The following is a 24,675-nucleotide window of genomic DNA, read 5'->3' as shown; positions in this document are numbered from 1 at the left end:
AAGAGCTTGACATTTTCATTGACTTTTGGACACACAATTAAATTCCCAAAGCACTGTAAGTGATCAAGATTAAGACTTGGACATAGTGGCATATTAGGTTTTGATTATAGACTTATTTCCAGATAATAATAAACAGGGTTCACTTCTCCTCTCACTCTTGGTTTGCTCTCCTACCGGGATATCACTTTGCTTCTCTTCTCACTCCTATTTACTCTCCTGCAAGGATTTTACTTCACTGCTCACTCCTGGTTTACTCTCCTGCCAGGATGTTACTTCGCTTCTAACTCCTTCCTCGGTGTGAGTGCCAGAATCACTGTTTGGCTGTGCACTAACCAGCCACAGCTTTTCCTTTCTCTATTCACTCTTTCTTTCATCCATGATACTATGTTTTCAATGTTGGGTGCCTGACCCTTTCAGGACAAAGTTCACAACTGTGTTAATTCCTCTTTTCAAGTGTTGTGTCTCTGACCCTCTCTGAACACTATTTGCATTTATATCAAATCGCCTCTCAAGCATTGGGTCACCGACCGACGTTTAACACTGTTCATATATGTATTAAGTATATCAAGTCCTCTTTTCAAGCATTGGGTCTCTAGCCCTCCTTTAACATTGTTTATTTATTTATTGAGCATTTGAAAGGCACTTATACAACAGATAGTGCAAATAGTGTTTCCAGGCGCCACAGTGCAAACACGGGTGGGGGGGGGAATAGTGTTTCAAAGCGCCACAAGGCCAAAAGGGCAGAGGGGGGATAACAGAACAGTCCTGCTAGTTCGTGTGACACTCAAGTACAGTAACAAGAAGTGCTGGACGGGGGAGGCCTGTGAGAGTGGGGGGGTGAGGTAGGGAGTGAGGGAGGTACAGTAGAGAGGGGAGCCCCGAGGGCTAGGCAAGTGCTTAGGGGAGGTCAGGAAGGCAAATGCAAGGGGAAGTCAGGAGGGAGGCCGTAAACTAAGTGTGAGGACGGGGTGGACCAGGCATGTCGGGGAAGGGTAGCTGAGGGAAGTGCTGGTTATTGGGGTTGCTGTGGTTGACTGGTCGAGGAGGGCCTGGTGCCCTGTAAGACTCATAAGGGATCAGGCAACCAGTAGCAGCAGCTGGGGGACGTTAGCAAGGAGTGGGAGAGGGATGGAAGAGGAGAAAGGGAGGGTCTTGAGAATCTTCCAGAACTTAAGTATATTAAGTAGATCCGGCTCAAGTTGGAGAGGGTCAGGGAGAACAAAGAGATCTACCACCACACCCCCCCAACTCTCTGCATTGAAAAACATCTGATCTGCAGAGAGTTGGAGCTAGAAGGCTGAAGGGCTCTAGCAGGAAGGTATTTAGGGAGAGAAAATGTAATGTAGCGGGCCCCAGAAGGTCTTGTGGATGATGCAGAGGGTGTTGCATTTAATCCTTGCAGCCACTGGGAGCCAGTGGAGAGATTTGAGCGCTGGAGAGATGCGGTCCTTGCACTTGAAGCCAAGGACAAGTCTTGCAGTCCAATTCCGGATTAGATGAAGGGGGTGGAAGGAGGAAAGAAGCTGATTAAGGAGGCGGCTGTTGCAGTAGTTCAGTTTGTAGAGAACCAGAGCTCTGGAGACATTGAGTTTCTGGGGAAAGGTGAAGAAAGGGGGAATGCCTCTGAGGAGATGAAGGTGAAAGTGGGCCTTCTTGGCAAGGTCAGTGATATCAGGTGAAGAGGAGAGAGAGAGAGGAGTCGAAGATAACACTCATGTTTTTAGCCTCACACGAAGGTGAGGGAAGGAGGGGGCAGGAGTCCCAATGAGAAGGAACTCAGTCTTGCTGGCATTAAAGCAGAGATTGTTAGCAGCACGCCATGCCTGGATTGAAGTCAGACAATCGGGAATCGGAGAGGAAGGAGAGGAGGCACAGGGGCAAGGTAAATGTTGAAAAGCCACGGCGAGAGGATAGAGCCCTGAAAGACACAGCAGATACAGAGTGAGGTGGAGGAGAGGAAAGTGCCTAGTTGAACCTGGGAGCAATAGGAAGTCCACCAATCCAGTGCCCGGTCTGTGATGCCAAGGTATCACAGAGCCGATTTATGATGGTGACATGATTAACCATGTCAAAGGCAAAGGACAGATTGAGGAGGAGAACGGAAGGAGAGTTGGAGACGAGGTTTGAGAGCAAGTTATCACAGGTGCTCAGGAGTGCAGTTTCCATGCCTTTGGCTACTCTAAAGCCAGACTGGTGCTCGTGGAGACAGCCAAGAGATTCCGTGTGGTGGATTGGTTGGGAAATGGCCAACTTCTCCAATAGTTTGCCCAGGAAGGGAGCAGTGCAGATAGGGCAGTAGTTAGCCAGGCAGGAAGGGTTGGCTGATGGCTTTTTGAGGAGGGGTTACAAAAGGGAGTGCTTGAGGGGTAGTGGGAAGGAGTGCGCAATTTTCAAAAGCTTTGACTGAAAAACTCCCTCGTGGGTACTAATCAGAATTGCCACTGGCGACTGTAGGGCACTTTTTCATTGGTGCCCAGGCTAATAATGTGCCAGTCCAACCCTCATGAACACAGTATTCTTTTCATGATCAAAGGTTCCACTGGATTTAAACAGAAAGAACAGTGAGCCATGGGGGTCTCCACCAAGAAAAACAAACAAAAGAAAGGCAGTAGGCAGGGCAGCACACGTGAAGGGACTAGGGAGCATAGGATGGAGCAGGCACGGAGGTACACAAGACATTAAGACTCTGATCCCCCAAAAGCACATGTCAAAGTTCCAAAGATTCCCTCATCGACGAACTCCCAACAGAAACAAGTAACATCCATTACCCTTTCATTCTACCGCTCCCCAAATCTCAAGTTCATTCTTTTTATACTGTGAAGCAGATCATCAATTATAAATGCATTGGCATTAGGTTAACCAAAGATGGGTTAAAAATGTAATCAACCTTGTTGGGACTCGAACCTACTGACCTCAGCTTCTTCACTGAATTTCACATCAATTGATCAATTGCTCAGATATGTTCAGTCCACTTCTGTTGGATACTGGGCTTAACTGACATGCAGCAAAGCAGAACATTTTGTGTTTGGCAGGGCTGTAGCAGAGACTGTGACATGATTGGTGATTTCAGGCCTTCTGTCCTTTCAGGACCACTGGCCTCTTGTATGAACTCTTCATTTTCTAGTATAATGGCCCACCACTATCTTTAGGGTGCACATGTTTCATCTTTACAGGCAGAAACAAAAATTGACCACAGTGGTGCCCTTTCACCAAGTGATATCACCTAATCATTGACCCCTATGATATCACAGGAAGTGCTTTCACATGATCTGTGACCCTGATGAAGGGCTAGTACATGTTATACCTTATAGTGCACTATACCTTATAGGCGCCCAGATGCCTTTGGGCCCGGCGCGCTATAAAAATGAATAAAATACAAATACAAATAGTAGTCAACAGTGGTTAATAACAGCCAGACACTACGAGCGACTAGAACTAGCATAGCTGAAGTCCAGAGTAGTCAGATGGTTTATATTACAGGTTTCAAAGGACTCTACTGGGCTTTAAAGCAGCAGAAGCATTAAGCATAAGGTAGTGATTGCCACCCTGTCATGCCCCAATTGACACCAGTGAACGAATGCCTCTTTTCTTGCAGATGAAAGGATCATATCCATCCTCCGGCACGAGAACCTTCTGAAAGAGCTCCAGCAACTGGCCGCAAAAGGTACTGCCCTTCCCTGAAAAAGAGGGGGATGGTCCAGGAACCAACCCAGTGAAGCAGTTTTACATTCAAATGGGTTGTGCAAGATATTCTCTCTCATGTTTGAATGCTTGGCGGCGGCGAATGGCTGAAGGTTGCCACCTTCTGCCCTTGCGGTAGCGTTGTTCCCGATGTCCGCTCCTTTACTGAAGGAGGATGCTTGGGTGAGGTCTGTATGCTGTGTTGAGTGTGGAGTACACTCCTGACTCCTCCAGATGGGGACAGGGAGTGTTTGCCGCAGCATATTTCATGGTGAATAATGAATGTAGGGAGGTTAAAGGGGGCTTGTGGGGGGTCTCCCACACATATATTTGCGGCAAAATCATCCAGTAAATAAAATTGTAATGAATTCTACTGCAATGAAATAAATTCAACCAAATCACATGGATCCTCTAGTCTAGACGATCATCAGCTTTGTCTGGAGGATGTGGATGCCTCAATAGACACCTCTTGTCTTTATGCAGCCAAATGTTGTCTCAAATTACAGGCTGTTTCCATTCTTCCAACCAGCAATGTTAAGTGGCTTGAAGTAGTTTACCTGCTTCTCTTTCACTGTTTCACCGTATAGGGGAGTTCGTATCTCCCCGCTCAGAGCAGCTTCATGCCCCGAGGCTGCCATCTTCCCCTGCCATCTTATCTTCCCCCCGCCACGGAATGAGGTAAGTGATCCGCCCCCCTCCCTTACCTGTTTTCTTGCTCCTCTTCGGGAGCGGATGCACTGCAAACACTTGTCTCCAAAGCATCTGCTCCCAATATGCAACACGTGTCCATGGAAAGGAAGAAGGGACTACACGTAGTAACAGTCTATTGGTAAGGGAAGCTGGTAAACTATACATTTAATTGCAATTGGCACAGAATGCAGAATTCCTGATCTTTGGCACGCAGGAACAATGCCATATTTCCCCTCTAAGAAGATCTCCCCACTGGCTTCCGTTTAAGCTGGAATTCAGTTCAAGATCGGACTCTAGTCTTTGAATCCATCCCTTGCCATGCCCCTAGTTACTTGAGCAAAAATCTCAAGTAGTACTATTACTCAAGGATCCTCCAGTCCTCGGACGCCAGCCTATTGACTGCGCCCACACATAACAAGGTCTCCTTGAGCTTCAGGGCTTTCAGAGTCAAGGGGCCTTCAGTCTGGTGCAGATTCTCAGCTGCCTTGTGTTCTCAGCCTGACTGATTCCACAGTGTCCCTAAAAATATGTTTTCAGGTGGGGCCCTTTGCAGCGAGCATAGGTCTGTGTTTTTCAAGCTCATGAATGATCAGGGACTCGAGATGGTTCATTCCAGAGTTTCGTGCACCTGATACATTTATAGGCCCCCAATCACATAATCAATAACACAACACAACTTTGTTTTTAGACTACACTGTGATGCTTCTTCAACTATTAATTAATTTCCCAGACTAATGCATCCCTTGCAGACAGCTGGGAATAACCCTCAGGGGCCGGGCTCTAATTCCAGCAGGTGACTACCGCCTCTCATCTTCTCTAGGTGGTGAAAGAACCATTGAGCCATCCACTAAGGACGCCTATCAGCACCTATATATTATGTATAATATGCAGTAGAAGTGCATAGATAATAGAATAGTAGTAATAGTATTAGTTATTAGTAGCTTTACCTAAACTATTTTCTTAAGGACCTGCCGGAAGAGCTGAACTTCAATACACTTACAAAACTGCCAATCGCGGTATCTCACCTGGTGGAGAGGAAAGCAAGAACGGGTAAATGCAAGGTGGGGGATGGTGTAGGAAAGATCATGCTACAGTTAATGGCAGATCATGTTCAATTCCCCTGGAATATAGACCCTGCTCAGCCTGTATCCCCATTCTCCACGGGAGCGCTCGTCCTTTCGTGACTCCAGCTCATCTTACTCTCCGCCCTTCCTGCATCGATCCTTCCCATCGGAATCGCTTACTCGTCTACTCTCTGCCCGCTCCGTTGCACTTCCGCAAGACAGCACTGTATCCGCCTCTCGAGCAGGTCAGCATTTCAGCATTCACTTGGAGAAAGACGATAGGGGCGACTGCGGAAATGGACTGGCGAGGAGAGCCTTGCGGTCAGCAATCCGATCGCATCCGCATTGGGGGGGGGGGGGGGGGCTGACAAAAAAACTAGTCTTTCTGTAATGACAGAATGGAAAAGGAACTTTTACTTAATACATTATTTTTAATCTATCGTGTTTTAAAACCACTCGTCTTTTGTTTGTACTATTAGTCACATCATAGGCCTATCCCACACTTCAGGAAAGGCCTCTAGACCCTACTATCCAATCGCTGATCTCTCCATTCAACCCTATATCCCCCGCCCCCGCCTGGGGGTTCGTCCTCTCCCCAGCTCGTTCTGCCAGAGACGTTTTTATGGGGGGGCAAAAGGGGCACTTGCCCCGGGCCCCCACCTTGGAAGTGGGCCTCACAAGGCTGCCTGATGTAAAGAAGTAAGATTCTATTGTTCATCAGTCTTAAATAGCACACGTCAGGATATTTTATGGCATGCTGCTGAGGCTGTAAACCTGTTGCCTGTCTGTTTTGACAAGTATATTCTTCCATGATCAATTCATCATGTAATGCTTTCTGTGTTCACTGTGGTATACGTAGTTTGTGTGTTCCTTACTGCACAACTCCTGTAGCATTCCTTCTTTCCTGAGGGAATTATGTTGATCATGTGCAATAGCCAAAGTTGAAATGCATATTGATAGATTGAGTGCCACAATCGTTCAGAAGTTAGCTCACGGTGTGAAGCATCCATTGCAGAGAAATGTGTCATATGCAAGATTAGAATAGCAAATTCCAGCAAGGCTGGCTGAGCTGTTGCAATGTCTGAAGTTTATAATCCTGCCTTCATATGTACTTGGTTTTGCAGAAAAACAGGTGCTATTATCAGCAATGTATCTGCACCAGATAGGGGTTGCTATAAAAACTGACATGTCATCCGCATGCTGGAGGTCTGGAAATTGGTTTGTACAGATGGGGTGTTGTAAAACCTAGGCATTCACCTCCACGATGAGCATAAACTGTTAACCCTAGAGGTGAATAAGGATCCAAATTCATGACTGTGGAACCAAAGCATTCATGCTTGTATCCTGGCTTTGCCAGCAGACGATACAGTGATCCTGGTCAAATCATTTAATATCTCTTACATTACTGTGCTGTCTTCTGTAAGGTTTGCCTTCTCGCATGTTGGTGGCATCGTTTAGCCCATTTCTTGATCTTTCTTCTTATGTAGGCCATTTGAGTGGAAGGGGTGGTAGACAGAAGGGAGCAGGCCAGATGTTGCAGGCCTCGGGCAAGCATATTTTAAGGTCTGCTTGTTTGACACAAAAAACGGTTTGCTTTTTTGTAAAAGTCAAAAGGTTTTTCTGCACATTTATAAATGACAATTTCACAAGCCAGTGTTTTGGAAGTATTTAAAGCTTTAAAATACAAAGGAAACCCCACATTAAACGGTATGCTGGTACTTATATACTTCCCTTGATGATGGAGAGAATTAAGCTAGAATGATTCCCATTTTGCTTAACACCCTTCTATAATATTTTGCTTTTCAAAATTGGCATGTTTCATAATATGATTTGTGTACTAAGTCAGTTTTATAAAATGAGATTTTAGATCATGGTAAAAACTGGAAAAGAAAGTGTTCAAATGCAGAGTTGTCACAAATCCCAGCTACACCCCTTGACCACTGTGTGATCCTGGGCATCTCATGCATTCTTGTATTGCTTAACCTCTCAAAATTGGCAATTCCTAAACCTTTCAAAATTGTCAGCCCTTCAGAGTGATTTCCTTCTCAGGTTATGATCTTCAAAAAAAAACCTCACTCGTGGTTTCACTGGCTATAGTGTTGCTTCCACTATAATAGTGAGCATTGATTTATTGCACAGAATAGGCACGTGTTCCTTTGTTTTCTAATGGCAACACTATTTGAAAACCATGTCTCACTTCTAATCTCAGTCTGTCTGGCTATAGACAGCATTCCTGGTAGCTTCTAATCTGCATCCACTTTTCATGCTATGAAATGTGAAGTTTTCTCCTTCCTTCCAATTGGACTCCTCTATAATTGAGCACTTTTACATTCTATGAGGCAGCTTATGTGAGATCTCTGTCTATTCAGGGTTACATGTACCTTTTGCATACGCTCCTGCAATAATACTACAGGCTGCTGGATGCTATTGATAAAGACTCCCGTAGATATACTAGAGCAGAAGTAACCTCTTCGTAGACTGCTAATGTTGGCATTCAAACGCTACTTGTTTATGATTCTGATTAGAGCTAGAATGAAGCGGGTAAGGGGACTTAAAGGGAGTAAACGTGCTTATTTTGAATTCTGCGAGGCAGCGTATCAACCTATGGGTTGTGATCGCAACAAGGTTGGCGATCAGATATTCTTGGTCACTTAATTCCTTCGGTTTGATGGGGGTGGGGGGCCCAAAGATGTCCATGCCCTGGGCCCCAAACGTGTTTAAGATGGCCCTGCGCCCTGGCCATCTCAGCTTCTCTGCTACACCTGCACCTTAACTTGTAAACCCTTGCATGCGTCCTTGTTGTAGAGCACTCTGTAGCTTTCCAGATATAAGTCCTATATTTATTTTCAGAAAACTTTGAACACAACTAAGCAGATCATACCCCTCTTAGTCCTTTCTAAGCACAGAACTGTGTATTCTGCTGGACCGCGGTTCCTTAACCTGCACTTTGTTTCTTTTTCCATTTTCATGCCTGCTTTGGTGCCCTCCAGAGGAAGCCATGGTCATTGCAGCGCCTTAACACGTAGGCTCCTCCCAGGGGGACACAAGGCTGTTGGTAACGCTATATGGGGCATGGCCAATTCTTTTCTGTGCCTATGTGCTGTGTGGCTTGGAGTGAGGCGTACTGCTGCCCCTCACAATAGGAGGCGGGCAGCAGCAGAAGGGCCGCCCGTTGCAGAAGCCTGCAGGAGAGCGAGGGTTCACGGCAACCCTCCTCTTCCCCCTTCTCCATTTGCCTCCTCTGAGCAACTCATGACGTAAGCGGGACCGTGGAGGTAGGAAGGGAAGAGAGACAGCATGAATGGCACGCTTGTCTGCTGCTTCCTGCACACCCCCCACTTCCCGGCCAGACCCACTGTATACATTAGCATGGCCAAGCAAGCTGGCATAGGGTAGGGGATTAGAAGCCTTGGCAGCCTGTACTCCCCTTTTCTGCCTCCCCGGTTCTGTCTATAAATACAGCAGCATTGTAGAGTCAGGGGGGCTGCAATGGGCCTACTTATGTCTCCCACCACTGCCTCCACAATTGCTCTACTCCATCTGCCTTTCTGTGCCCACCGTCTGCAGATGTACAGGCCACACCAATGTACAATGAAATCTGCACACCTTTGAGGGTATGGGGGAGGGTGGAGGAAGGTAATTGTTAGTTTCGGCTCTTAGGTGTCACTTACGACATCTATACGTCAAAACTATTGCATCAGTTTACAGATAGGGAGAAATGGCATGTGAGGAGGGGCACACAGCCTGTAGGTGTTATTTGCCTACCCATTGACTGCCCAAGAGCATGCTAATCCTATGGCCACTCCTGCCCAGTTCCTGCCCCTCCCCGCCCAACACACCTCCTCGTGGAAACTCTTTGAGCTCACTTTAAGTAAGCCTTACCATCTAGGTTTGCACTGGTTTTGCCAGTTCGTGTTTTTCAAAGCATGAACTTCTGAGAGTAAATTGCTTCATTGGAGAGGCACACCTGCTACTGGTGTAATAACAATGTCTTAACCGGGCCTGCCTCGTTTTATAAGCACTTTGTCTCCTTCACTGAAGTACTGTTAAAAACAAGCATTGGCAAAGCCAACAGTTTGGACGTATGTATATGAAATGTATTAGGCATTTGCCAGACACTGCTATCAGATGCCCAGGCATCTGCTACCATTAATGGCCAGTTAATACCGCTACACAAGGGCCTTTCCCGTGCCTACACAAAAGCCCAAACTGTTGGCACTGCCAATGCTGGTTTGGGTTGGACTGTCTCCAGTGGAGTAACTTTGTTGAAAATATTGGGGGGGGGACATGACATCTGAAGAAAAGGTGCCCCAGCCAAATGAATGGGGAGAAGATGGTTTGCCATGAAAGTTGGGGGGGGGGGCAAAAACCCATGCACCCCCCGCCCCCCATAAAATTACGCCCATGACTGTCTCCATTGGTTAAGACGCGCGTACGTCCCGTTCCTCGTGTTTTGCACACTAGTTCACGCCAGTTCCGTCTGCCCGCCTAGCAGGCCGTTGAGTGCAGTGCCCGGCGTGGCAGCCTGGTGGCAGGAGAGACAGAGGCCCTATGCTCAAGTCTGTTGCTAGGACGTCCATGCATGCTGGGCGATGAGATCCTTGCAATGCCAACCTCTGCAAATATTTACAGTCGTGCCCCTCTTCCCTCCAAGCATCTTATTCCGACTTGGAAACTTCCAAACCCAGCATAAACATTTCACACGGGTGTTTGCTTGAACATTATATAAAGTCGGATTTGCCCTTAACTAAACTTTATAAAAATCAAAGCGAATCCAGATTTGTGGAGCCCTGTTGCTTACAGTAGCGGATCCCGAAGGAAGCGGAGCGCTTCTATTTCTGGATCTGCCGGCAAGGTTTCCATGTGACGTCAGGAGCGGCTTGGGATTTTAATCCGCCGGTCTTGTTAATGCTGTACCTGAGCGGTGATGTTATTGTGACAACTGCACCTCCACGTTACAGTTCTTCGCTCGGGCCTAGGGCGCTTAGCAACATGGACGTGGATGTTTTATGTGGCACACGATGAGCCGAAAGCCCGCGGCCCGCCTGGAATTTGGCACAACAGAGGACTGCCACGAGTTGCGCCTGCGCTTTCGCTTCTGCAGGGCTCTTGGAACCGTAGCTTGTTTCACAGAAGGGAGTGATGGGTGCAACAGGAAGGACCCTTCTTGCCTTCCGGGAGGGGGGGGGGGACAAGAAAGAGGGGCAAGCTCTTAAAATTGAACACGGAGGGAGGGAGCATTTGTAGAAGCTGCCCTTTCCTTCAGCAGCTCCGCAAACAGCTCAGTCAGGTCTTGAGCCGACCTCAACCGTTTTAGAGAGGCTTATAAGCAGTGCTTTCGGTGGCCTGCACACTCGAGCCGGGGCTCTTAAGGGCCGTGGCCTGGAAAGGGGTCGGCGCGGCAATTAGGAGGCCACATTTACCTTACCTGAGTGCTGCCTGTTAGGTAGGGTGACCAGACGTCCCCGTTTTTGCTGCTCTGTCCCCCTTTCTCGAGATTATGCTTCCATTGGAAACTTCAGTGGCCCTGGTTTTTGGTAGTCAGTCTTCATAGCTGACAGGCATGCACAATCTCACACACAATAACTGCGCCATTTTACAATTTAAGATAGTGTTAGTTTGTGATACTATTCAAATAAACACATATTATAATTAATGTAACACTTAAACCCCCCTTCTCCTCCAACCACTACTGACAGCCACTTTAAAGAGTTAGTCCTACTTTTATGTTAGTTGCCCTGTGCCGTTTTTTTTTTAACTTTTTAAATATGGTCACCCTACTGTTAGGCCACAACCCCGCAAGAGCTCTGGCTCCATTTTGCAAAAAGGTAGGGGCCTTGCCCTAACAGGCACCATTCAGGTCAGGTAAGTGGTTCCTTGACTTTTAATTACAGCGTTGACCCCCGTGCCAAGGACCCCTTTCACTGGAGATTCGGGCATCAGCACCCTGCCTGGCAAGGGGTTGGAGAGGCAATGAAAAGCCAGGCTTTTTTTGTTTTTGAAAAGCTTTAAGTTCTCCCTTGCACTCAACAGTTTCAGGCTTTATACAAAAAAGTCTCGCCTTTTCATTGTGTCGCCGACCCCCCTCCTCCCCCGCCCCCTGCCAGACACCCCTTTCATTACAGATGCAGGGAGGTCGGCGGCACAGTGACAAGGCAAGGCTTTTTTTCTAAAGCCTGAAGCTCTCGCTTTCACGCAAGAGCTTCAGACTTTCGAAATAGAATGTGTATTGCCCTTGGGCCTTGTGCCACCATTTGGTGCCCTCTTGATTGAGGTGTGGGCACTAACTTCGCGTATTTCTTAGTTGGCCATTGTGTGCTCAAGTCACATGTAGCAGCTCTGCACTAGCAAAAGCAGCGGGCAGTAAGGTTGGCGTGTAGCTGCAATGGATGAAATCCCCTGCCATGCCCACAGTTCCTCTACTTAGTTCACCTTATCTGTGAGCTGACGACAGGTGGCATGAGCCGCACCGCTGTCTCAGCCGGCTCATTCCACATGGACATTCAATGCTGTTCCTGGAATAAACCCCACCAGTAGCTTTCTCTTTTCTAGTTCTATGCCACTCCCTTTCTCCATTAATTGCCCCTATGTTTAGCCCAATTTGGCCCAGTTTCTGCATGTTGCTACCATGTGTTTGCTTATCCCTCCTCATCCTTGCTTACGCCTTTTATCTATCCTCTGTATCACTTGTCAACAGTCACAACAGTGGACCTCAGGCTCAAGTCCCTCATTTAGTTCTCGTCCTTGCTTGTGCCATTTATCTAGCCTCTGTGTCACTTGTCAGCAGTCTCAACAGCCCCTCATTTACCACTCATCCTTGCTTAAGCGGTTTATTTATCCTCAGTGTCACTTGTCAGCAGTCTCAACGGTGGACCTCCAGCTCAGGTCCTCCATTTGGCTCTCATCCTTGTTTATGCCGTTTATCTATCCTCTGTGTCACTTGTCACCGGTCTCAACAGTGGACCTCAGGCTCAAGCCCCTCATTTAGCTCTCGTTCTGGTTTACACCGTTTATCTAGCCTCTGTGTCACTTGCCAACAGTGGACCTCAGGCTCAAGCCCCTCATTTAGCTCTCATCCTTGCTTACAACGTTTATCTAGCCCCGGCGTCACTTGTCAACAGTCTCAGCAGTGGACCTCAAGCACCTCATTTAGCTCTCATCCTTGCTTATGCCGTTTATTTATCCTCTGTGTCACTTGTCAGCAGTTTCAACCATGGACCTCCAGCTCAAGCCCCTCATTTAGCACTCATCCTTGCCTATGCCATTTATCTATCCTCTGTGTCACTTGTCAGCAGTCTCAACAGTGGATATCAGGCTCAAGCACCTCATTCAGCTCTCATCCTTCTTCTATCCTGTTACTTCATGTTTCCTCTTCACTCCCACACCCTTCAACAGATGTTTTGGAATAAAGCTCCCATCAGCCCTAATTGGTGAAGTATTCTGGGAGTCACAATGCAAAAGATCTGGCTGCAGACCCCTGATGTAATTCATAAGTATTGACTTCAAACCATCCATGTGCATGCCCACTTGGCAGCTTGTAGGTCAGTGGGCCGCAATGACGTATCTTTTTTTGCTGAAGTTGCCATACAATAGGGGTCTGCAATCTGTGGCTCTCCAGATGTTTTGGACTACAATTCCCATGATTCCTCACCATTGGCTTTCCTGGCTAACACTGGTGGGATATGTCCAAAACATCTTGAGAGCCATATGTTGCAGACCCCTATCCTCGAAGAATGGGTTGATAATAAGGCTTTATTCAATGCCCTGGTGATACACTCTTGTCCCCAATATTTTGCATGCAAAAATAATATTAAATAACTACTATAAACGAACAACTCTTTTGGATAAGGAGGAAAACTGAGAGGCGATTAGGGGGCTAAGTCTTTATCAGTGACTAGGCAAAAGTGGGCACTAGATGCTGAATCAACATGCGCAGCACTGAGTCTTTTGCACAATATTTGTTTTTAGGTTTTGATATTTGGATTAGCAGCAAGTTCACAGGAGGGAGGGGCGTTACCCGCACGTCTTGTGTTAGCATGAAAGGGTTGCACCCTGTAATGCTAGCACTGATAAGGACGATGACGTTTTTCTTAAGTCATCCGACAGATGTTTCGACCCATCAGGCTCTTTCTCAAGGCTAAATTGATTCTTGGCTGCCCATGGTGGATGGGTGACTGGCTTGCTGGTTGGACCATCCTGTTGGCAAAGTGGAGCCGATCCCTTAGCTCAGTTGGGTGTTTTGCAGCAAGCCACATGTATCTGTGGCTTGCCCATCCTATCCTGTATAGGAAAAACTAGAAAAATTTTCCTCTTCCTTATTATCAGCGCAAGCATAACAGGGCCCAACCCTTTGAAGTCTTTATCAGCCCTAAGGAGAAAGCAGACATTGTGCTGTAGGTGAAGGTTGCGAAGTTGACACTTGATTCCCATTTTATTACATGGTCTGTGGGATTTAACTGCTGGAGTACACCAATGTAATCGTAATTGGTTATTTATATCACGCTTAATACCCAGAGGTTTCTAAGCACAGACCCGGGGATCAAACCTGTGTTGCTCCACGTCGTCTTGCTTCCAAGGCGAGTGCATTGCCCCTGAGCTATCCTCCCAGCCAGGCTCTTCTGGCCAACTAAATGTGGGAGGATATCAGAGATGAACTGAAAATTGCTAGGAATAGATGCGGACCGACTTGTAACAAAAATGTGGCAATTGTGGGGGAAGGAGGGGCGGCGGACTGAGAATGTATGCTCTTTGTGCCTTTTGCCTGAAATGAATTAGCACTACTGGCCAAACAAGTACTTCTTAGGTGGGTACATTGAAGGTAATAGAAAGAGGGGGGGCATGGGTGGTGGGAATGCCCCGAGTTCCGTCGCTCACTTACCTGGCTAAACAGGTGCCCACTGGCAGGGCATACTGATTCTAATGGAAAATGGGGTGACTGGAGAAAAAGCCCATGGCTCCCTTGGTGCGGTTTGGTCTGTCCCTGCCCTGGGCGAGCCTGGTGATTGGGCACTGAATAAACAGATAGGGGCATCTGTAGAAAGTCTGGAGTGGATCTGTGGTGGGTCTGGTAGAAAGCCCCTTAATCCTCGAGTCCATGGTTTTCTCAACATGGCGCTTCGTGGGATCAGCTGTCAGTCTGAAGCCAAACAAACCACCACCATCTGTCTCCTGAGCATCACAAATTAAAACAAGCCCCCTGGTTGGTCAAGTGATTTAAGTCCTACAATAGAAGCGTTAAAGCAGATCCATTGGGCCAGGTGTTTTTCATTGAATAGAAAGTCAGCGCAACATCAATGATCTGTGTGCAGCTAGCAGGACACAGACAATGCCATGGCTTTTAGCTGCCTCAGACCGATATATGACTACCATTGGTTCAGTGGCGGTCACTTTCATAGGGCGGGGGGGGGGCACCGCCCCCCCCCCTCCCCACCACAGAGAGAAGAAGAGACAACTCCTTTTTGCTGTTCGGTGACGTCAAAATCAAATTAAATCAATGTTTTGCAGAGCGGCAGATTAATTATTTATTTATTAATCTGCCGCTCTGCAGTATACTGGGCTGCCAGGCAGGCCTGCTTCTAGAGCTGTAGAGCAGCGGGGCACGTCCGGATTTACGTTCATTTTCCATGTAGAGAGTGCGTGGAGCTCCTAGCTCCACGCACTCTATGTATCCCATCCTCTCATTTGAGAGGCTGTCGGGGAGCTGGAGGGTAGCCCCTCACTGTTGGTATTCTGCGCAAACCGCGCAGAGGAGACCTCCTGTGCTAGCACTCTAGGACATGCAGCATAGCAACAGGTTGTGTTGGATTGTCATTGGCTGTTTACCAGCCAATGACAATCCGTGTGGGTGGAGTCGGGTCATGGGCTTCTCGTTCTTTCCGTCTAGTTGCGTGTGGTGGTGGTGGACTTTAGGAAGGACTTGTCGTTGATGTCGCAGTGAGTGACCCAGGCCCAGCTGCCCAGAACAAGGCCCATCCACGGACCAGACGTGTGCTGCTGCAGCCCCAGATAAGTGAGCTACTAAGACGTTGTGTTTGGCTTAGTTAATAAACTCTTAGTCTTCCATGCCGCATTGGCAAAGAAGACTAAGAGTTTCCTTAACTAAAACAGCTTAATGGTGGGAGGGCGGCCGCGGGACACTCGGTCTACTGTGTTTGACTCATGGCCCTGCTCGCAGGCCGGCACTGACCATGCTGTGCCCCTGGCCCGCCGCCCGGCCTTCACCATCACCAGATTGACGGTGAAGGCCAGATGGTGGGCGCGGGCAGGACTGGGAGTCGGAGCAGCACCGACTGCACAGTCAGCCCAGGACAGCTCTGTCTCCCAGTCCTGTAGTGAGCCAGGCTGGGATTCAGCCTTCTTGCAACAGGTATCGCTGCAAGGACACCGGTAAGTTTATGCCTCTGTGTGGGGGGACAGGGAGCGGGGGAGCTGGGGGCAAGGTGGGATGCTCTGCCAATGTTTATAATGCTTCGAAAAGTTAAGACGCAAAACCAGCTAAATGTATCCCTCATTGGGTTGTGCACCCGCTATAGGAGCTTATGTAACCCACACACGACAGCAGATGTTGTCCCCGCAGGATCGACTCAGCCTTTCAACTTTCTGCAGTTGTTAAAAGGCATGCAGTTGATTTGGGACTAAGATGATTCGTGTTTGCCTGGTGCGTGCACCATTGTTCTTCCAGTTCATTGTAGATATTGAGGTAATTAAGGGGTGGGGTGGGGTGTTTAGGTTTGAAGAAGCAAGGCCATACGGGGAGAGGTCAGAGGTATAGCGAGGTAGCAGTGGAGATGCGATGACGCCATGTGGCTTTCTCCTGACTCAGACGGTGCTGGGAAACCAAATCCAGCCCAGGTGGCCCCCTCGACCACACTCGAATCCCCACCCAGAAAAGGGCCTTCCATGGACGCTCTAGTGCAGTCTTGTCAAGAAAAGGCAACCTTTCCCCATTGGCTTCCTATGTGTTAATGGATTTGTGCAGCTATTTGGTTTCTCTGGTCAGAAACATCACTCCTGCACGCCCACACCTCGAAGACAAACCTGCACCCTGTGCTGAGCTTAGGCGCGACTCCTGTATGAATCTCGGCATCGTCCTGTCTCTCCTCTACCGCTGCAGTGCCACAGCGTTTCCTCCTCTAACTTCCTGGACTATTCAGATGCGCTACAAGAAGAATGCCACTGGCTGTGAAGCTGTGTAATTTGAAGTAAAGAAGGGGCGGGAAGTTGTTTAGTGGTTCCCAATGCCCTTAAAGTCACCTTGCGCCGCGAAAAGATCTTTGTTAAGATGTCCTTGTGAGAAAAAAACGAGTTTCCTGGAACAGGGGCAAAGGACGTATTTCTCCAATTAACTCCAGTGGTGTGGGGTAAAACCAGTGCTCTCTTCCTTGTAGGAAATGGGGACAGGATTCTTCATGTCCCTGTTAGTGCGCAAGGGGTCTGATCTTCTCTTGGTCAGTGTGCTCTATGAGTAAGGGATGCGCTTCTCCTTCTAAGTGCTGTTGTTGTGGCCTTGCCGATGGGCCGTTACTCAGAGGGCTCCAGCAGTTGGAGAGGAGCTAACAACGCACAACACCCCACTCAAACACAGAGTGGAGGTCACACACATTCATCACGCAGCACGTCTGAGGACGTCCAACCTCCCTCCTTCACAGAGTTACAGCAACATACACAGGAGACCAGCACAAGCACACCCCCAGCTGCAACACAGAACAAGGGTGTGGCACACACACACACACCTCATAGATTCACACACACCCCAAAGCAACACACAGAGAATACAAATGGACACACATAGCTACTCACATGTGTGCAAAACACACACGCAGCACAGACTGGTGTGGATGCCTGCGAGTGTGATGTCAGAGAATGTGAGGTCATGTGTGGAATGACGATGTATGGGAATGCCCGCAGTGCTCCACCAAGGACCGCTGGAAAGCCCTACCTGGGTCGTGGTCACTGGTGGTTCCTACACATGCCATGGACTTCATTACATTTATAACTGAATAAAGGACTTGCCTGAACAACTTGCCTAAGGACTGCCATCTGCAAGGATGTAAAAACCTTTGTTTTTTGGGATTTTTATTAACCAAATGTAGGGTGCCAATTGGATGTAATTGCTAGTGATGATTAGTAGCCAGTGGTTATTGTCCGAGTTGAGTGGGGTGCTGTGGGTTTCTGTACGAAACCTCCAAGGGCGAGGGAAAAATGCTGCTTATAGTGGTGTGGTGTCAAAGGGGGGCTCTTCTGTGGAATTTGGATTTGATATGATGTGTTTAGGTGTGTTATAAATGCCATATCATAAGTGTTTCAAGGCGCGATTCTCTAAACTTGGCGTACACTGTACTTGGTTCTCTGTTCCTGGGCTGTAGCAAATGAGAAAAAATGGAAGGGAAAGGTTGGCTGGATATTAAAGCAGACCTCTTATTAATGCCCAAAACATGAAGTTGTTTCTATGAATGCGAGTTGTACTGCTTCTGATATTTTTCCATCATGACTATATAATGAATTTCTTTATGCATACACTATAGTACCAGCTATTCCCAATACAAGCTGCTGTAAAATACACCATAACATTTGCACACGTAAGAATAATGTACCACCATTAGTTTGTAAAACCTAATGCTTTTATGTCATATTTCAGTGGGTTTGGACAGTAAATTGCACATTTTGGAGGCAATTTTCCCAAATATTTTTGCGGGGGGGGGGCCCGTCTGCACCCCCCTTTGAGTGGCGTGGGCCGCGCGCTAAGCGCGCTCGCTCACAATTCCCCAGGGGAAACTTACGCCCCACCAACTTTCAAACTCACCAGCCGCAACTGCATTGGTTGTAATTGTAATTGGTTATTAATAACTCGCTTTAATACTCAGACGTTTCTAAGCCCAGAGCCAGGGATCGAACCTGTGTTGCTTGCATCGTCTTGCTTCCAAGGCGAGCATGTTGCCCCAGAGCTACCCTCCCGAGACCCTACCATTGACTTTGGGATGTAATAATAGCACTTATTATATAAGCACCAATAAACAATTCGGTTTGTGTCAAGGCGTATTTAGTTGCTTAAAAGAGGACAATGTGTACTTGTGAAGCATTGCCTTATTTCTCGCTTGGATTTCGCCGTAGGTGCCAGTGTGAAGGCGCGACTGCAGAAGAAAAGCAGCCGCTTCGAAGATGAACTCTCGAAGGTCCTTGAGCACCCAGAGGAGGAGAGCAACAGCGAGAGAGGTGTGTGTCACAATAACCTTACAGCTGGCGTGTCTGATAGTACTTTTAATGACCTTGGCGTTCACAGGAGCTCTGCCGGTGAAACCTTGTCTTAATTACGTTTACCGCCCTCGCTGTGTGTACAGCGCGAAGGATACGTCCCCTAAGTGACGCAGTCTCACAGTACTGTCAGGCTGTTTGCAAAGGCAAATTGGCTTGCTGGCAGTGGTTGAAGTGTAAAACAAAAAGTAGTGGACCCATGTTCCCGTTGCCCTGCCCTTTATGCCCCCGCTCATACTCACCCACCACCCCCCAATCAGAGCCCTTCTGGGTCCTTCCTTTCCTCTACTCCACCCAGCCAAGCTGCGTTTTACAACAGTTCAAGCAAGACTGGGGAAAAACAGTGCAAGAACATGCATTTCAATCAGCACCATTAGTGTATCATCGTCCCCCACAGCATGCAGCTTTATGCAGGCTCCCCTTCAAATCACCCACCATTCTCACCTCTAAAGAGACATGACTGGGGCCCCACACCGCCCCTCCAAACCCTCCACCCATTACCTGCAAACACTGCTGCAGAGCTGGGTTCTTTGGCTGCTTAGGAATACGTTTTATGTTCCAAGCAGTCTATTGAAATAAACAACACCAGACCAGGCATGGCGGATTTCGCAGTGACATGTTATACTGGCTTGTTATTGGCAGGGCTTAGGTTCGAATCCCCAGTGGGGGAGAAGTAAAAAAAAAAAGTTGCAGTTCTGGATCGGTAATTGGAGGTTACATAAAGTAAGAGAACAATCCTGGATCGCCCCGACAAGTAATGGAACGTCGTACCCTTTAGTTCCCCCAACGGGGCAGAAACAGGGCCGGATTGCAAGGGTTAATACTAACAAAAGAAAACTGCCCTTTTCATTAGCTAAATCTCTTATTATGATGCTAGACTAGATGTTTATAGTGTCTATAAGGCTTCCCCATTGCCTTTCTTGGTGGTACCCAAGGCATCTGCTTGCAATTGCCTTACTGTATCACCAACATGGGGAAAAGACAGTCAGACTGAGATTTACAGACAACATGGTCAGTTGAGTTGGGGGTTAGTGAGTCGCATGTGCCATTTTCCCGTTTGGTTATGCCTCTTAACGGCCAGTAGAGCCGTGTCCGAGTCAGTCATATTTCAGACAAGAGTATGAATCTGCCGCCCCTGGTGGAATTTGGTTTGGCAAAGGGTTTCTGCTGCATCTTGTTGTTGGCATTTCAGTTATTGGCCACATTAGCTAAACTGCTATGGGGAATATTTAAGTTGATTCCAGTAGCCTATACAGTGGTTCTGGGTGTCTATTCATTTCAGTTGGAAACAGTGGACATTCCCTTCCCCTCATACGTTTGCCATCGCTTGATGGCGTAGAGAGACCTGTGTAAAGGCTCAAACGACATTTGTACCAAGGAGCAGCCAGCCTGTCAGAGGTACACGCTTGTGGGGCAATCACATCTTTTGAGGGTACTGCAGGGTACTGCAGTCGCCAGTTCAGTAGTATCAGAACTGTAAAGGAACAACATGGAGTGGTGCTTCAGAATCTCCTCACTTAACAAGTGTTGAAAATAAATAGAATTGGCCATTTCTCAAACAATTTGGGAAGGAGGTATTAAAAATAACTCAATGGGTTTTGAGATTAGCAAAAGCAACGAATGCTCTTGGAATCAAGCCACACCTGTACTAGTTTCAATATATCAATTACATGTCAGATATGGGCGGTTAGATACATATTAAATAAATACCAAGTATGAGAGATACGCGCGTGTGTGATAGAAGAAGAGACTGAACAATAGATGTTAGTGATAGCCAAATATTGTGGAATTTTTAGACAGACGAGGATGACATCAATAAAAAAGATAGAGAGCACAAAAAGTGTCAGAAAAAAACTAAAGAGACAGAGACCGGAAGGTAGAGATTAGCAACATTAAACTGAAAAAGACCATCCCATGAATGATGTAATAATAGACGGGAACAAAAAGGTACTGGGGACATTATACGGACCTATAGAAAGTAGATATGCCATCAAAATATTAAACAGAGACTGAAAGATCAGTATAGGACATATTAAATAGATACTGGGAAAGAAATATGGGTATTAGACATCTTATACGTACTTAGGGGTAGGATGGATAGTTCTTAGATATATTAACCAGAGAAAGAAAAATAGCTATTAAGGATAGTAAAGAGGCACAGCAAGCCAGATGTTGGATATATTAAACAAAGAGAAAAATAGAGGTTAGACATTGTAATCAGACATTGAAAGATAGGGGAGAGAACTAGTGTTATATATATATATATATATATAATGATTTTAGGGTTTAACTGAAAACAGGGAATGATATTTATGTATATGATAATGACAGGCACAGATTGAAATATATACGTGTTATAAGTAATGAAGACAGGAAGCTGGATATTATAGCTAAGGCAAAAACATAGAGACAAGCACCAGTCCATTTTAACATCTACTTTAAAAAATACTTCATTTTGTAACTCTTTTCTTTCTTTTCAAGAAAACCTGAAAGAAGAGTCGCCTGAAGCCGATAAGAATGCTTCTAATGAAGAGAAGAACAGCATGGAGGAGCGAGAGCCTTCAGAGCACGAATCCACACCTGAAGAGGAAGAAGAGAAGAACCAAGAGGGAGGCGAGCAACTGCAAAGTAACGAGGTTGGAGACCAAGAAGAAAACCTGAGAGAAGAGAGCGTCGACAACCACATCACTGATGACATCAATTCCAAGGACCTCTCGGAGGAGAAGCATTCAGAGCTGGAGATTCAACCAGAGGGCATACACCAAAGTCAGGAGCTCAAAGAAGAAGAAAAGGAGCATGTGGCCAAAGAGCTTCAAGAAGAACAGGAAGAATATGCGGACGATGGTCACGAGGAAGCACGAAGCGCATCAGAAGGAGAGAGCATCGCAGAATCGATTTCGAAATCTAGCAAAGACGACGCAGATGAAACCCAAAGGAAGGAGGGTGGGTATTGCACATAATATGCTTACAATGAAAAAATATATTTTCTTTTCAACCAAAAATGCATGTATCCAAATACAGATATTTCACACGTAGTTACTGAACCAACATAGCTTCATCCGTGTGTGCTTATCCATTTCAATTGAGATCTCATAGCATACCGATTAGTCATAATCAGCCATTGATCATTGTGATGCTGAACATCTAAAACAGAAACAGAAATTATGCTGCAATTCAGTTCACTGTTATAACTAATAGTAACATAAGAATGGTGTAAGGCTGGAGAAGCAACTTTGACAAGTACAAAATATGTAAAATACCCTTGGGCCATCTAATGAATTTACTTGTCTTTACACTATGAACCGAATTTGATCAGTAGCTTTACAGAAAAACACAACAAGCGACCGATCCGGAGGCATTGGCAAGAGAGTACTGACTCGACATCGTGAAAGCGGCCATAGGTCAGTTGGCACTAACAAGCCCTGGGGGAATATGTCCAGAGGAGGCAGAATTTAAGAAGACCCTTGAAAGGCAGCCTCAAGCTTGTGTCTGGGCCTATGAGGAAGTGAGATTTTTGGTGTGGGTGTGTTAGGGCCAGGTCTTCTGGAAATGGGATAGCGAGTGACTTAGTCCGGGACTGTGAGAGTGGATGGGTCTGCTCCCTATTTTGGCAGTTTGGGCTGGAAGTTTCTTACCGGTCCCTCAGCTATTGTGTTGAGTGCAGGCTGCCTGTGACGACACCTGCAGGGATGCTGGATGGTCTAAAAGTATCTACCTCTTTGGATAAAAGTGTACATCCACGTGGTGAGCTACAAACCCTTCACAAGGTGTGGGTGGTTCCTGTGAGGCCTTCTAGCATGAATAGAGGGTGTAGATTGGACAGGGAAGGGCACGTGATGTGCCTGTTCTGGATGCCAGGAGCCAATCTGGTGACAGTGATTTGGAACGACCAAAGTCTTCTAGTTGGTTAGTAGGCAGCCCAAAGAATAAGAAGAGGGTTATGGGTGAGTTGCAGGAGAGGGGAATGGTGAAGAGAATGACACATGTGTTGGGCAGCGGGGATGATGAGTACGATTCTTGCAGCACAGTTGGTGGTTTCACTGTTATCTCCTAATAACCCGAGCATGACCTATGAAGTGACATTTTTCTTTTTTAAAACAGCTCAATCAAATGGACACTTAAAAAAAAAAACTTAGTAGGCCAAACGATGAACACTGCACAGAGGGAGTGAAAGTGCAATTTAGAATTATGTTTAAAATGAGGCCCCCAGTATCTCTGCACCCAAAGTGGAAGGGGCCAGACACTTGGTGATATTCATATTTTTGCTTTGCAATAATAGTGACACGCCCACCTTGAAGGAGGTATTTACAATAGATTCTAGAACCTGACCAGGCTCCGATTACAAACTCTTAGATAATGCTCTGAGTACTAATATAGGTATTAAACCAGGCCTACATTTTAATGCTATTTTCAGCTCCCATTTTAGCACTCCAGGGGACTGGAAAATCATACCATATATGTAAAAGTAAATAGAAAGTCACCTAACTGTAGCTTGTTCTTATTACTATATATATATATATATATATTTCAAAAATATATGACACCATCCATACAAACACTTCCAATGACTGATTAGTTAGATAGTAGAAAAAAAATGCCCAAGCACACTAGACCAAACTTGATGATAAAACGTGTAATTCTTTAATTTGTTATAACACGAGCATCATATACACAGTAAAATTTCATTACATTAGTCTTTATGCAGACCCGGTCAAACAGAAAACTCCCCCCACTGGGTGGAAACTGCCACGCGTTCCGCTCTGCTAATGAGCTTCGTCGGGCTTGTTCTTGTCCATATTGCTGCTGTCTCGCGTTTGTTTTAAAGGAAGTGGGTGCATACTAGCGACCGCTTCCGCCTGTTCTCACCATATGGGTCATGTGACCAACTATCAGCTACTCACTCCAAGCTACCTAAACTCTATGATCCGGCGAACTATGAATTCCGCCATCTCAAAGGAGTACATTCTGGCATAATGCCTGTAGGAAGAGTATGTTGATACCAAAAAGTATGCGTAAATATAATATATTTACAAGTTTAAATGGTGTAATTGGCCAGTTACGGTTGCGCGATCTGCACCTCTTCCTTAAAGTCAAACAACATTTTATTGCGAGAATACTGCACTAATGGGCAAAATGTAATTCACAATGGGCTACATGGAATCGAACTTAATTTCGATCCATGTGCCAAATTACTCCCAGATGACGCGAGTTCTACAAGCAACTAAAGAACTGCAGCAGTTTCTCCTGAATTGTCGTAACAGACCCAAAAGCATATATCTATTGTCTCTCACACTGCTAGTGCAGGGATATACAATGATTGCTATTTCATCTAATGCACATTCTTAAAGTGCTAGTGCCTGTTTGATAATGTTCAAACACTTCCTATAACCATATATTCTAAAAAGTGACAGTGCTCTATACATGATGAATCTTATCAAAAAGTGCAAACTTGCTTAATATAAAGTGCTATTGCCTAATATCATATTATGTATGCTTATTGGATCAGATGATGGGCTAAAAACCAATTCAGGGAAGTCACACCCTCAAACATACCAGACAGGTTCTGTGCTGCAACCCATAATCTCAGCTATAATACCGGAGATTCTCGGATGCAGTAATGAATCTTAACCTTTTACCGCCAAAACCAGCATTGAGGTTGAGCGCAGTCATTTTTGGCACAAGTGGTATTTGGAGATCTATATATATTGCAAAACATGAACAAAGTTATGTAGGGTTTAGAAACGTTTCAAAAACCCTTGCACCTGCAATGCGAAAGAAGAATAAGTAATTTGAGCCACGTCACAAATTCCACAGGGTGATCTAGCAGTTATCGTGGAAGTGGACCTTCATTTCAGGGCCACATGAGCAATGCATTGTGGGTATGCAAATGAACTCAACTGCAAGCTTTTTCTTTCAGAAAATTGCCATGAACTTGCAGTACAGTGATATTTTATACATAGATTGGTCAACCCAAGACTGACAGCTCCCA

At 46.3% G+C, this 24,675-nt stretch overlaps 1 protein-coding gene across 1 annotated transcript in view; it reads left to right on the top strand.

Annotated features, from left to right (window-relative positions):
• The window catches only part of CHGA (chromogranin A), a 124,895-nt gene that overhangs the window by 55,824 nt on the left and 44,396 nt on the right, over positions 1-24,675 (top strand). The window contains exons 4-6 of the mRNA XM_069637741.1: positions 3,596-3,664; positions 18,546-18,647; positions 21,168-21,629. Of these exons, the coding sequence (XP_069493842.1) occupies positions 3,596-3,664; positions 18,546-18,647; positions 21,168-21,629 (633 nt within the window). The remainder of the gene's footprint in view (positions 1-3,595; positions 3,665-18,545; positions 18,648-21,167; positions 21,630-24,675) is intronic.

The sequence above is a fragment of the Ambystoma mexicanum genome, chromosome 14 (assembly GCF_040938575.1).
Source record: "Ambystoma mexicanum isolate Mex_15411 chromosome 14, UKY_AmexF1_1, whole genome shotgun sequence".
Lineage (NCBI taxonomy): Eukaryota > Metazoa > Chordata > Amphibia > Caudata > Ambystomatidae > Ambystoma > Ambystoma mexicanum.
The sequence above is the reverse complement of the archived record's forward strand: the minus strand, read 5'-3'. Positions and strand labels throughout refer to the sequence as shown.